The 14,743-nt window shown below is 49.0% G+C and overlaps 1 protein-coding gene across 1 annotated transcript in view; it reads left to right on the top strand.

Annotated features, from left to right (window-relative positions):
• RAB6B (RAB6B, member RAS oncogene family) overlaps positions 1-14,743 on the top strand; it is a 59,254-nt gene that overhangs the window by 16,114 nt on the left and 28,397 nt on the right. Inside the window, exon 2 of the mRNA XM_019436910.2 lies at positions 11,520-11,578. Coding sequence (XP_019292455.1) covers positions 11,520-11,578 — 59 coding nt within the window. The remainder of the gene's footprint in view (positions 1-11,519; positions 11,579-14,743) is intronic.

Raw genomic sequence — 14,743 nt, forward strand, 5'->3', positions numbered from 1 at the left:
CATACAACCCAAAGATCAAGAATTGCATGCTCTACCAACTAGCCAGCCAGGCACCCCAAACATTCTTAAATAATATGAAAGAAATATTACATATTTCACCGTTATTAATCATTTGTTGTGTTCATCATTCCTTTGTGTAGATCCACATTTCCATCTGGTGTCATTTCACTTTTTCCTGAGGACTTCCTTTAACATTTCTCATTGTGAGAATCTGTTGGTGATGAAATCTATCAGTGTTTGAATGTTTGAAAAAGTCTTTATTTCATCTTTGTTTTTGACAGATGTCAGACGATACATATCTGAAAGTTATTAACCTCGAGTTTTAGGTTAATAGTACTTTACAGATTTTGCTCCATTGTCTTCCTGCTTGCATTGTTTCTGAGGAGAAATTGCTGTCTTTTTATCTTTGTTTCTATGTACATAATGTGTCTTTTTTCCCTGGCTGCTTTTGTGATTCTCTATCACTGATTCTGTGCAAATGGGTTATGATGTGCCTTGGTTTCTTTTATGTTTCCTTTGCCTGGGATTCATTGAACTTTTCGGATCTGTGTGTTTAAAGTTTTCTTCAAGTTTCAAATATTTTTAGTGATTATTTCTTCAAATATTTTTCCCTGTCACCACTCCCACACAACCAGTCCTTTGAGGACTTTAATTACATATATGTTAGTCCACTTGACATCATTCCATGGCTCACTGGGCTTCCAATCATTTATTTCTATTCTCTTTTTCTCTTTGTTTCATTTTAAATATCACTGTCTTTAAATTCATTGATCTTTTCTTCTGCAGTTAATCTGGGATTAATCTCTTGTTAATCCCATCCAGTGTATCCAGAAGTTTGATTTATGTCTTTTAAATGTCTTCCACATCTCTGTTTAACTTTTTGAACATATAAAATGGAGTTATAAAAATTTTTTAATGTCTTTGCTGATTTGTCAAACTGTGTCAATTTGGGGCTGATTTTCATTGTTTTTTTTCCTCCTCATTAAGGATCTATTTTATTGGTTCTTTGCATGTCTAGTTATTTTTTATTGGGTGGTAGACATTTTGAATTTTGCCATGTTGTGTATTGGATAGTTTTCGCATTCCTTTAAGTATTCTTAAGATTTGTTAGCTGGGACTGAAGTGGTGCTTAGTCTGGTGCTAATTACCACCCACTATGGAGGTGTTCTTTGCATGCCTGGTAATTTTTTTCTTGAATGCTAGATATTGTGAGTTTTGCATGATATGTATTGGATAGTTTTTGTGTTCCTATAAATATCCTTAAGATTTGTTAACTGGGATTGGAGTGGCGCTCACTAGAGTGGGGCTAATTATTGCCCACTACTGAGGCACAGCCCATTTGTCACAAATGATGAGGCTTTCTACTCTGACTGGTAGGAACAGGCACTATCCCCAGGTCTGTGTGGATGCCAGTTTCCTTTAATCCATATGGGTGGCTCTTTCCCTAGTCTTGGTAGTTTCCTTACACACATTTGCTGATGCATCGTCAGGTGAATACTGAGAATGTTCTGGAGTTCCCTCTCTCTCTCCCTCTCTCCCTCTCTCTCTCAGTGTGTGTGTGTGTGTGTGTGTGTGTGTGTGTGTGTGTGTGTATCTGCCTCCTCTCCAGCACTCTGTCCTGTGAACTCTAGCTGCATTGTTTTCTCTGGACTCTAAGCACTGTCTCCTCAACTCAGGGAGTCCACCTGGCTCCACCCTCCATGTGCTATGGCCCAGAATATCCTCAGAGCAACAATTTGAGTTGTGGGGTTCACATAATTTGTTTTGTGTCTCTTAGGGTTTGCTGTCCTTCATTGCTTACTATATACAGTGTCTTGAAAATCATTTCATATATTTTGTATGCATTTTAGTTGTTTCAAGTGAGAGTATAAATCTGGTCCCTGTTATTCCATCTTGATCATAAGCTTAAGTCCTGGACCTTGGTTTTTCATTTAATCATTTATTTGTAGGAAACACTGGTCTGGGCCCATGACTATGAATAGTGACTTGGGTAGGGGTGTTATTGGGGCTGGTTAGCATCTTTGATTTTCATCAGTGATGGTCATCCAGTTGATTATATAAGTATGTAAATTTCTGCCTCATGATTTCTGCCCTCCAGACTCTTTTCAAGAACTTTATGCTGCCTAGCTCTTATAAAAAGCTCAGTATTGGGGTGCCTGGGTGGCTCAGTCAGTTAAGCATCAGATTCTTGATTTTGGCTCAGGTCATGATCTCACAGTTCATGGAATCGAGCCTCACATTGGTCTCTGCCAATGTGGAGGAGCATGGAGCCTGCTTGAGATTCTCTCTCTCTGCCCCTCCCTCTGTTGTGTACATGCTTTCTCTCTAAATCAATGAACATTTTTTATTCTTAAAAAAGCTCAGTATTGCAACTAGTTTGGTTTTTCTCATGAGTGCTGTGAATCTTACAGTTGGTCATGATTTTGGTTTTGGTTTTGGGTGTTTTTTGTTTTTTGGTTTGTTGTTGTTGTTGTTGTTGTTGTTTTGTTTGCTTGCTTGTTTTTGCTTTGACTGCCAGGGAGCTCAGATAATTTCTTAGTCTCACTTCCTGGCTGGGGTAAGATATCATAAGATGTATTTCTGTAAACAAACTCTTTACTCCAGCCTTCTCTTTTTAGCTCACTTATTTTTTGCCTTATATCTCTCTCAGAATTCTTAGTTAGAAACAAGAGACATCTGCTCTCACTATCCAGCTGATTTGAGCAAAGCCAACAGTAACTGTATTAGAGCAATGATTGGGAAGTTCAGCGTCTCTGGGAGGGTCAGAGAGCTAGGCCCAGAGCACCAGCCTGAGTCACACCAGGACTGGTCCAGGGGGAGACACGATTCCTGTGCTGGATACTGGCAAGAGCTCATGCTCAAACCCACATCAGGGCTACCTCTGTATGCAGACCCAGAGGGGGTCCCAGCCCCCTCCCCTAGATTCATGTTGGTCATTTTTGGTGGAGTCTCATGTGAGGGTCCAATGGGAGAGCCTAGGTCATGTGTCTATAACATGGCTGCAAAAGAGGCTCCTATACTGGGGGGGGGGGATGGCTTTGGACCTCCTCAAACATAGGAGGGGTATTCAAAAAGATTGGGAGGCTATTCAGTATTGCTATTGATACATAGTTATGATATCCTAGTATTATTTTAAACAGTTATATTTTCAAAAGTAACCAGTAATCCTTTGGGAGGAAAAAAGGTGGGGGTAATTAACCCCAGCTGTCATAAATGCAGGCACTCCTTGTATGTAACCAGTCACATGCCAGACAGCACAGCCTCTCCCTCCATGCCAGCGCACCCTCACTGGCTCCAGGGCCCCTTGCCCCTCCTTACAGAGTAGACAGCCGGAGCACAGCCCCATCTTGGGCTCTCAGGTCTCCAGGCCACTTGGGGGTGGTTGTGGGGATGGGATGAAATGTTTGAAGGTTGGCAAAGCCGAAGGGCCAGAGGGACTCTGGCCAAGCAGGAAAGGAGCCCGTGTTAGTGCTTTCATCCAGCTGTATTTCAGGCTTGGTAAGCATTTGTCACCAGCTCCAAAGTAGAAGCAGGCCTTCAAAACCATCTAGCCCGACCTCATTGGAATAGTGACCTCTTAGTCTACTGAGTGGCAGAGCTGAGATGTATGTTGGTAGGGGAGGGAGGCAGTGGATGACACCCTGTGGCCCCTGACTCAGAGCAGACTTCCCTAAGATCACTGGATTTGCACAGAGGGGATAGGGATGGGTGGAGGACAGTGGGGAAAGTGAGAGGGTCAGGAACAGGTCAGGTTGCCAACTGGAGCATAAGGAAGGGCCTCAGCCAGACCCAACCCCTAGCACTGTCCTGCCGACCCCTCCTCCCAATTCCTCCTCCCTCCTCTGTCTGTCTTCCCTGGGTCCCTCAGTGAGGCCCAGGTGGCTGAGCATCGTTTGTCAGAGGGAATTAACACACTTAATTAAAGTGTCCAATGAAGAGCTTTGCATATTTCTTAATTACTGTCTGAGTCTTTGGGGGGACGGTTTGAAATGGGATTTTTCACGTTTCCTCATTTAGCCTACAGTGAGCCAGCTGGCCCCTCAGGGCTCCAGTAGGAGCTGGCAAAGCCCTGGTCTGGAGCTGCCTTTGTGAACACAGGGTGCAGGATCGGGTGTGGAGTGGGAAGCCTGGTCCCCAGCCCTCCAGGCTTGTCAACCTTGCAGGAAGGATAGACCAGGCTTTTCTGTTGTGTAAAAACAGCACAGAAGGAAACAAGGATCAGACAGATGTAACTGGTGTCTCACCAGTTCCTCTCATCACCATAGGGCCCAGGAGCTGTGCACCCCATGGTCAGGACAAAATGGGGGACCTTATGGGCAGGGGGATTCAAGGGAATAGTGGAGTCCTCTCCCCAGGCCCCTGAAGAGCAGGGACATTGGCCCAGATGGCCTTGCCTCCTTCCTAGCTGCAGGGCAAGGACTGCACCCTTTAGCAGTCAGGCCCTTCCCAGCATTCATACAGCTTTCCCCACTTGTGTTCTGGAAACTCAGCTGACAGAATATCTGAGTCAGCTGGGCCCTCCCTAGGAACAGGTTATTATTGGCCTCAGCCTTGGGGATGCAGATTTGCCTTTTCAATCCCGAGGACCACTTCTGACAGACAGCTGCAGACAGTCTCTGACCTGGGACTGGCAGTGAGCCAAGGATGCAGAAGCCCTTTCCCTGGCGTGGGAACTGCTGTCCTAAAAACACAGGTATCAAAGAGATGGGTCTGCCAGGGTGGCCTAGAAATGGCAGGGGCTTCTTCCAGGTCTTTCCTGCCTCCCACTCTGGGCCTAGCTCTGTGAACCCAGGGAAGATCAGGCAGAACCCCACTGTCTGTCCAGCAGTGTCCTGTAGCTGGTGTGGGCGGTAAATGTGAATGTGTGGCCTAGAAAAGATTATGGGCCAAGGTTCTGGCTTAATTCACAAGAAGGCTACCGTGGGGGTGGTTCATGCTCTGCCAGGTCTTTCCAGACTTTCTAAATTCTCCAGCTAATTTCTTTTGCTCTGCCTCATGTTCTGCCCCATTTCTGGCCGTCACGGAATCTCTCCACCACACCCACACCTACCATGGACATGACAGGGAGGAGAGGGGTCCTTCATGGAGGAAGACAGTGTTAGACCAAGAGTCTGGGGGCTTATGGCCCACTCAACTATCATTCAGCCTGGGCACAAGCCAAACCCAGGAGTTCTCATAGGCACTGACCCCAGAGCCCTGGGAGACTTTGGCTTCACGTGGCAGCTCTATGCTCACGTCTCTAGCTCCATCCAGTCCCTCCCCTGGGGACTCTGTTCCCCCTGATGCCTCGTCCCCATCAATCAAGACCCAGCCCAAATGGCCACCTCCTTTAGGAGACCACTGCAATTCTCCAGCAGAGCGGCCTTGCCTTTTCCTCGGCTCTCAGTAGCCCCTCCCATGTTACTTCGTACTTTAGGTATCTGCACCTGAACGGCTCCACCACTGGAGCAAGGCTGCTGGGAAAAGCAGGGGTTCATCTGTTTTCTCACTGTGAATTCTGTGCGCAGCACGGGCCTGGCATAGAGTAAGCCCCCAGTGGGTGTTTGTTGACTGCATAGAGAGGCCTCTGCAGCTATCTAGAAGCCACCCAAATGTACAAAAAGCTATTTATTTGGATCGGCCACTGAGATGGGGACTGCAGCCCATGGGAGGCTGGCTGGTGGAGTGAGGTCCAGGTGGGTGCTGGTAGCTAATTGTGAAGGGCCAGCATCCAGTCTACACTGCACTGGTGGAATTTCCAGGGTGTATGGGACTGAGCTCATTTAGATAGGCTTGCAAAACTCCTGGGCCAGCAATCACACTCAGGTAAGAAAATGACTGTTTAATGATCATGGCAATAATGAAAAATAAGCTTAGATAATCATGGGATTAAAAAATTAGTATTAGTTCTTTTTTAATGGTTTCCTTTCTGAATTTAGTGCTGATATCTGTGCTTTGGCCTGACAGTTTTAAAGACAGCTTTTATGGATGACCTGAATCCAGGTGATTTTACTTATTTGGTATTTGCTCCTCATCCAGTTTGCTTAGGCTTAAGGAATGGCTCCATCATCTGCTGGTCACAAAGCCAGGTGACAAGGAGGTATCCGGGGCTGCCCTCTGCATCTGACCAGTCACTAGGTCCCACCACCCCCAGCTCTGTTTCTCTTCAGTGTCACTACCTCTGTTTTAACTGAGATCTGCTGTCTGTCACTGGACTGCTGCCCCCGGTCTGGCCCCTGTGAGCCATTCTGCCCAAAGCGGCATAAGTTTTCTTCCTAAAGCACAGATCTCTTGCCTTCAAAGAGGTGGGTAGCCTGCCAAGGTGGCCTACTGCTGTATAACAAACCACCCCAAGACTTAGTGGCATATGAAATGTGAATGTTTACTTTGCTCAGGAATCTATGGTTTGGGCAGATCCTGGCAGGGAAACTGTGTTTCTGTTCACTGGGCATCAGTGGCTGTCTCCAAGGGTGAGGGCTGGAGTCATTGGAAGGCTCACTCACCCACAGGTCTGCTGCTGTCAGGTGGGTGTCTGTGTGGTCCTCCCTCATGTGGGCTGCTGTGGGTTTCCACACAGCATGGTGGCTGGGCCGAAGAGACAGCTTTCAGAGTGTGAGGGAGAGGAAGCGCTCCAGACAGAAGCTGTGCCACCTTTCTTAACCTAGCCTTGAGAGTCACAGGGACATTTCTGCCATAGTCACAGGCTCACCCGGCTTCGCCCCTACACAGAGCATCGGTGGTACATGGTAAAAAGAGCATGTGGGATGGGGAATATGTGGTGGGCCATCATGGAAGTTAGGAAGTGCCACACTTGTTCCCCCCACCTGTCTACTTAAGACCCTTCAGGAATGGCCACCACCCTTGGGAGAGAATCCATGCTCCTTGGTGTGTTCCCTGCCCTTCTGGCCTTGCCTGTCTCTGCCTTCCCTCCGCTCCCTCCCTCCGTAGCTGGCCCCAGAGATGGATTTTGGTTTAAATCAACCCACTGGCCACATGGAACTTCCTTGAACAGGCAGTGGGTTCTTGAACTTCCTTGAACACTTACCCCTCTCCTCACACACTATTTGGGCTCCATTTTCTCTGTGACAAAACTCAGATGTAGAGGCTCTGAATGTATCTACCCCATGGCTCCTGGACACACCTCCACTCCCCCTGGTAATCTGGCTTATTGCCTCCAGCCCCTTGTCATAAGCTTTCTGTCTCTGCCTCTGTGCCTTTGTTCACACTGTTCCCTCCACCTGGAACACCCACTCTCTCTCACCCTCACCCTTCCACAGCCGAATGAATGTCCTGCCTCCTCCTTGTGGTCTCCCCGACTGCCCAGCCACCTGGGCCCCTCTCTGCCTTTTGTGATCTCCTGCAGTGTCTCATGTACAGTGTTGCACATGAGACATGACTGTGGTGTCATATCTGGGTCTGTATGCCAGCTCTAGTGCTTGCCAGCTCTATGACCTTGGTGACAATAGCTCACTCGTTGGATTGGAATGAGGATAAAATGAGCGAACCCAAGTTAAGCACCCGTTTCTTGTCTGGCACCAAGTAGAAGCCCAGTAATAGGGTTTCCTTTCTAAAGCCTCTGGCAAATGCTCAGTAATGAATTTCCTCACCCTCATTTGGTTGAAAGATTGAAAATGCATCTCCCTGCTTAATCACATGGGACTAAACTACCAGAAGATGTTGCTGAGCCCTGAGCAGAGAGAAGAGCTCAGTAACAATACACATGCTTATTTAACATAATCCTGCCAGTGGAGCTGAATCTTTGTCCTCAGAAAAAGCTCCACTTTGCTGCAGTGGTGTCCAAGAGCTGCAGTCAGAAGGCATATGGGGCAGTGTGACCTTGAGAACAGAGCTGCGAGGCAAGGGCAGTTCCCAGAGGCCGCAGGGGCCGGTGGAGAGCAGGAGCTGGTCGGATGCACAATGCTGCTGCCCCTCTCAGGCCGCCCCCAGCTTTGGCCCAGTGGTAGTACCCTGTCAGGTGATGGCTGCAGCTGTCTTGCCATCCTTCATGGGGAGACTGCGAGAACAGGATGGCCAAGGAGGTGGGTGGTGCAAGCTGTCCATTCGCAGGTTCCCATACCTTCCACCCAGGGCAGTTGTGGAGGATCTGAGCCACATTATCCTGGCACCCGTGGACAGAGTATGGGTGGTCTTGGGGAAGCTCTGAAGCAGGGAAGGGTGGGGGAGCTTCTGCTCTGAGAAATGAGAAAGGCAGACCTAGAGGAATAGTAAGAAATTATTCCCCTTTGCAGCAAATCAGTAATGAACCCCTCATTCAGTCCAGGCCTCAGTTGGGGTGCTGGGCCTAGGTGTTCATGCCCGCTCACCCTCACATTCTGATCCCCTTCTTGTCCCCCTTACTTCCCAGTTTCTGACCTTCCAGATTGGGTCAAACACGGCCTCAGTGCAGAAAAGCCCTCCCCCCCCCCCCCCCACCTCTGTCTGTTCCCAAGGAAAAGGGCTTGGTGGGGCCATTTCCAGAGTTCCATGACATCCATAGTGGTGGCAGCAATGACCTGGCAAAATCCTGAGACCCATTGTGACCCCAAGATGCTGAGGAGGGTCAGGGATAGGAGCTCATTCCCTGGTCAGACTACTTCAGCCTGGTCCCACTCGGTCTGACCCTGACAGCAAATAGCTGTCAATTCATTTCCCCTTGTATAAAATGAGAATGATGTGAGCACCTGTTTCAGAGTTGAGCGCCCCCCCACCCCCCCAAACCGTGTTAAGGGCTTCGTGCAGGGTTGCCGCAAGCACAGAACTCCTGAAAACTTGAGGTGGGTAGGGGTCTGATCTCTCTTGTTCACTCACTGTTATCAGATAAATCTGCACCTGGCACAGCTCCTGGCATGTGCCTGGAACACACTCAGTAGATACAGGAGGCACGTGCTGTCATGGTTGTTGTGGGAACACTCACACCGGCAGGACCCCACACCTAAACGTTCCTCCTGCACAGCCCCAATAAACAATTTGTTGTCTTGGGGCTTTCCTCCACCTGGAAGTCACCCTGCGAGCCGGTTCTAATCCACTGCCAGTGGCTATTGTTTGGTCTGGGATGGGGTGGCTTGGCATTCGAAGCCCTTGCAGGGATTTCTAAGTTCTCAGCCCCTCCGAGGACCTCCTGCGGCGCTAGTTGCTTTTTGCCATTCCACAGCCTCTTCCCTGTGTGCTCAGCTGCCCCGGGGAAACACCCCTTGCAGGGAGAGAACTGTGTCTTCCTGCCTTCTCTCCACCCTGCTCTCTGATGCTCGCCCCTCCCCCACCCAGGTGTGAGATGGGATGTGTCACTACCTAGGGAAGTCACTAGCGAGTGAGCCCCGGATCCCCCGTCTTCCAGAGGAGGCAGTAACTTTCCACCGTCTCTTGGAAAAGGAGGATGCTGCGTTGTCTTCGTTCTCTTTGATTTCATCTGCCTCTTGCTGGCTCAGGGTTTCACTCTGTGGTCCCCTTAGTATTTTGCAGCCAGGCCTTTCCATGGGGGAAGCCTCCACTTCTCGCCTACATGTGAAAGTTAAGGGGAGATTTAATGCAATTGGAAAGCACTTAACAGATTAATACCTAACAGTTGTCAAGTAAGATTAGAAGAGATTGTGGGTGTGTTACTGCTCACCCCAGAGAGGTTCAGAATAGACATGTGGCTATTCTGATGCCAGCTTGTACAGGACCTGGCACTACCAGGCAGAGCTGGCATCAGACCCCTGGTTTAAGGGCGTGCCCCCAACGAGACTGCCCCACACTTGAGATGCCACCACGAGTGGACTCCCCAAGGACACCACACTTCTGATCAACAGGCTGCAAATTTGAGGGGCCCTCATGACCCTCCTCAGGTTCCATAATTTACCACAACAACTCACAGAACTCAGGAGTGTGTTCTACTTATAATTATAATTCTATTACAAAGGATCCAAATCAGAAATGGCCAAATGAAGAGACATGATGGGCAAGGTCAGTCCAGTAGCCGTGGTAGTATTTTTTTAATCTGATATTCTGGAAATCGTCTCAATATCTCAGTTGCCTGCTATCTGCTTCTACTTTTAAGCATTTCCTGTATGCCTGGCTGGCACTTTTATTTAATTCTTACCACTGCCCTTTGAAGTCTTTGAGGTTATTATACCCATTTTAAAATGCAGAACTGAGGTCCAGAGGAATGGTGACCACCTCAAAATGACAGGGCCAAACAGCAGCCCAGCTAGGATTGGAATTCAGCTAATCAGTTCTGAGTCAAAGATGGGGCCTTCCCAGTTTGCCCCAAACAGTGTGTCAGATGTCCTTCCTGGCTAGAAGATGGTGGCCTTTCCCTTACAAATATTGGCTGTTTGGAAGGTGGTTGCTCATCTCTTCTGTGGTGTATGGCTAAGGCTTCAAAACCAGAGAAGGACCCTTCTCAGAGGAGCCAAGTAGGGCTGCCTTGCTCCATCTGGGCAGTGACCAGCCACCCCAGCAGGCCCAGCCTTGTGGACATCCCGTCCAAGAGTCAGGGAGAGGCAGGAGGGAGAACCTTCAGGTGCTGGCTCTTTTGCTTTCCCTATCAGGGTTGCCTGTGTCTAGCAGTCCAGAGCAGGAGGGCCTCTGAGCCAAGCTCAGCTGGGCCAGTCCCCCTCGGAGATTCCCAGGCCCATGGCGGAGACTTGATGGGACAGTGTAGACAAGCACTCCATGCTGGGCCTGACCCAACAGTTGTTCCTTTGTCACCCTTCCTCCCCTCCCAGGTAATTAGAAATGCTGCCTGCGATAGGCATTTCTGCCACTGCCAGGCCCCAGGGGACCTGCACAGGGTTAGGTCAGAAGCCAAACCCCACACAGTTTGGGAAATTAGCATTTGTGGAATTCCCAAGAGATGGCCTGGGTTCTCTCAGCCATACTGGTAGGTGGCTCTTGTTTGGGGTTTACTGCCCCTTAGAGGGCATTTGCAAATATGGAAGGCTGTCCCGTCAGCATTTACCTGGTAAGATCCAATGATGCTAAACATTCTGTGAGGAGATAGACTGTCAGGCACACACTACAAAAAAATAGTCCTGCCCTTGAGAGACACTGGGGGATAGCCCATTAACTTCCCCTGCACCCTGGTTCCTTGGAAAGCCACCTCCTTACTAGTTCCAGGCTGAGTGAATAGGGAAAAAAGAGTATGCCTCCCTCCCAGCCTGTGGCCAATGGCAAGGCAGTATTTCCAGGTGACCATGGGCCCATGCAAGAGGAGCATCTTGTCTTATGCACATACTTGCTCTGATTCTTCTATATGCTTCTTGCCTCACTTGTGCTCTTGGGGGTCAGGGAAGACCTGGATGCGGGTGGTGAGAATTCTCCAGACTGGGGAGGCCTCTTGCTTGGTGCTGGCAAGTATTCCCCTATAACCTACCCAGGGTAGACTTGGCCACCTCACCTTAGGGTCCATCTCCGAGGGTCTGGCTCCTGCTTCTGTTTCTGAATTTCATCCTTCCTCTAGGCTTTTTTGTTTCCTTGTTTGTTTTTTTCACATGATATGTGTTTGGAGGATTCTAGTTTGCATGCCACAGCTGAACCCCTTTCTTCTTGTTGTTTTGCAGTTGGGAAGACGTCTCTGATCACACGGTTCATGTACGACAGCTTCGACAACACGTACCAGGTGAGGTCCTGGGTTCCCCTGCCTCCCCCACCATGTCCGCAGCCATGACTGCAACCTAGAGACTATGCTGGCCTCTCTCCAGGGCTTGCTAGTGCTGGCCAAGAGCAGCATGGTCCTGGGTCCCCTGGGCATCCGTTTTGCCTTGGAGGAGCTTCCTACTTGTGCACAAGCCCCAGCCCAGTAAAGACCCTGAGCCCTTCTGAAAATCCAAACTTTGGTAAAGGAAACATTTTCTAAAAACAGAGAGGACACATTTCTGTCTCTGTTCTCTTGCTCCCCGTGGGCAGGTCTAAACCATTATAATGTGTGGTTACTTGGAGGGTCATCATGTAGAGGAGGATGGGTAGGCAAGATGTAAAATGAGGGAGATGAAACTGAAAGCAGTAGGATAACTTGTTTCTCGAGCATGGTTATGTTTGCTGGACACTTATGCACATGCACGTGCACACACATGGTTGCTGAGGCGATTCCTTCTTGGAGAGGCTGGTGTGATGGGCTTGTACTGCTGTATGTGGACAAGAGACAGACAGAGTGATCTCTTGGCTCCTGTCTCTAGAGGGTGGGCTGAAGTCAACTGGTGGCCTAGAGATGGCCACAGGTGGCACAAAGACTGAGCTCCTGGGGGGTAAGTAACATTTCATTGTCCTGGCATTACTGGTGAGTCAGGAGGTTTGTGCAAATGAAATGAATTTCCCTTGCAACTGTAGCTTTTCACAAAAGGCACCAGCTTCAATCATTTCAAATATTTTTTAAGGAAAAAAAAAGATACTTTCTTCCTTGACAAAGAGACAAATATTCTTCTAAACCAGTGGGTTCTGTAAGATACTAGTTCCAAGAGATTATTAGCTGGTGTTACTTGAGAAGAAAAGGTAGGGAGGGAAGGTCAGTGCTTGTACAAAGTTAAGGAGCACTGGTAAACAGAATTCAGTCAACTTTTCTACTGCAGGGCTTCTCAGGGCTTTTACTACATCAGTGTATGGTTTTGATTTGCTAACAGGAATATAGTGTACAGGATCTTCCGCACGTATTTGATCACAGAATCCTCTTGTTCCTGAATCCTCAGAGGACAAGCACTTATAGAACAAACTGGGGAGTGCTATGCTAAGAGGCCCCCCTTCCCTGGTTTTACAGAGGATGCAGAGTATAGCTAACTGTGGATTACAGTTCCGTGTCTGCTCTGTAGTCTGTCTTCCTCCCTCAGGACCAATCATCGTCTTTGCCTCAAATACAGCCCCTCTCTCTGCCTCCTCTAATTCCCTGTCTTTTTCTCTCCTGTGTGTGAAATACCAGATAACCAGTGGCCTTGGGAAGAGTTGATTGAAGGGTGAGAAGATGAGGCCCTGGGAGAGGGGCCCTGAGTACTCTGCACAACCCTGGGCACGGGCTATGGAATATCTTGGCCACACTTTGTCTTCGCTGTGTGCTTTCCAGGCCAGGGCTTTGTACTACTGCAGGCTTGCCAGAGACCTCCTCTCCACAAGGGAGTTCTACCACATTAGTCTTTGTTTGAGATTACAGTTCTAACAGACTTTAGTTCTGAAGTCTGACTTGGTATTCGTGTGTGTGTGTGTGTGTGTGTGTGTGTGTGTGTGTGTGTGATATGAATGACCTCACAGATACTATTTTGATTGATTTTTGAAAAATACTGAGTTATTTATAATGCCTCTTATTGGTGTCCCATTGAAAACAATGGGACTTTGGTTGGCTACTGTTCTTGGCAGTAGGTGGCAGCAGATACGGCCCCAGGGCCTGTGCAGTGAAGAGTGATTCTCATGGGCATGGATCAAAGTCTCCTGTCCTTTGAGTTTCTTGGAATCTCCTCCTTCGTCTCCAGGGTCCTCTTGTATTTCTTATTGCTAGCCCTGCATCCTGTGGTCCAGCAGGCCTCTCTGCTAGCTGCTCCCCACCTAGGCGACAGTCATGCCTCCACACTTGGGCTAATGGTGTCACCTCTGCTGGAATGACCTTCCCTCTCCTCTTCTCTGCTCTGAAAAATTGTTCTGACTCATTGAGACTCAGAGCACATGTTTGCTCTGCAGGTGGGGCCTTCCCTGTGTTCTGTACCACGGCCCCCTCCACCCTAGCACGTTGTCCTCAGGTCTCCTTTAGCTCACCGCCTATGTGCTCTGGCTCCTTGGACGGGCTCTGAGTCTGAGGAGCCAGGATCCCTCAGATCCGCCGCTGCATTTGTAGGCCCGCACAAGGCCTGGCCACAGCTGGTGTCAAGTACCTACTGGTACCAAATTGGCTTGGAAAGGGCTTGGTTTTCGGACCCCATCGGGCCGAGAGGCCACAGAGGCCAGATGTCTTGGTGAGCAGGGGAGAAAGCCCAAAGGGAAGCAAGACCTTCCGGATGGTGAGCCTTTTTGACTTTGTTATTGCAGGAGATAAAATGTCTTTCCCAGTGCTCTTTAAAATGGTAATTAGGCCAGGAGGCCAGGGATCCAATTCTGTGCATACACAGGCCATTTTAATGAACTCTCTGGAGAAAGAGAGGGGGAAATGGTACTGTTTATTTTGTTTTTCTTTTTTTTTTTTTTTTTTTTTTTAATTTTTTTAACGTTTTATTTTTGAGACAGTGAGAGACAGAGCATGAACAGGGGAGGGTCAGAGAGAGGGAGACACAGAATCTGAAACAGGCTCCAGGCTCTGAGCTGTCAGCACAGAGCCCGACACGGGGCTCGAACCCACGGACTGCGATATCATGACCTGAGCCGAAGTCGGCTGCCCAACCAACTGAGCCACCCAGGCGCCCCTATTTTGTTTTTCTTAACATGGTGGCAGACATTTGGGAAGTAGACAAGATCCTCAAGGGCTCTGGGGAATGTTGGTTGCCCCTGACCACTCCCTGCCAACCCCCCCAAACATCCTCTCCATCCGCCCCCACCATTAGCTGAGACACTCAGTTCCCAGGACAGAATCGTCCCTCCCTCCCATCCTTTTGCCTGCCTCTGGCTCTGTGTCTCATCCCTTCCCTTCCCCCATTCATTCATTCTGACAACAGATGTTTGTCAAGTACCTCATCTGTGTTGGAGAGACAATAGGAGAAAACAGTCTGGCTGCAGAATCTGGCCCTGCCCTCAGCTGGGGCATGGAGGGCAGAGGGGTTCAATCTCATCCTGGGTGGCAGTGAGCCCTCCCTTGGTCTGGGGCTGAACAAGCCTG

Source organism: Panthera pardus, unplaced genomic scaffold (genome assembly GCF_024362965.1).
Source record: "Panthera pardus isolate Hobbes unplaced genomic scaffold, ASM2436296v1 HiC_scaffold_16, whole genome shotgun sequence".
In the NCBI taxonomy this organism is placed as follows: Eukaryota; Metazoa; Chordata; class Mammalia; order Carnivora; family Felidae; genus Panthera; species Panthera pardus.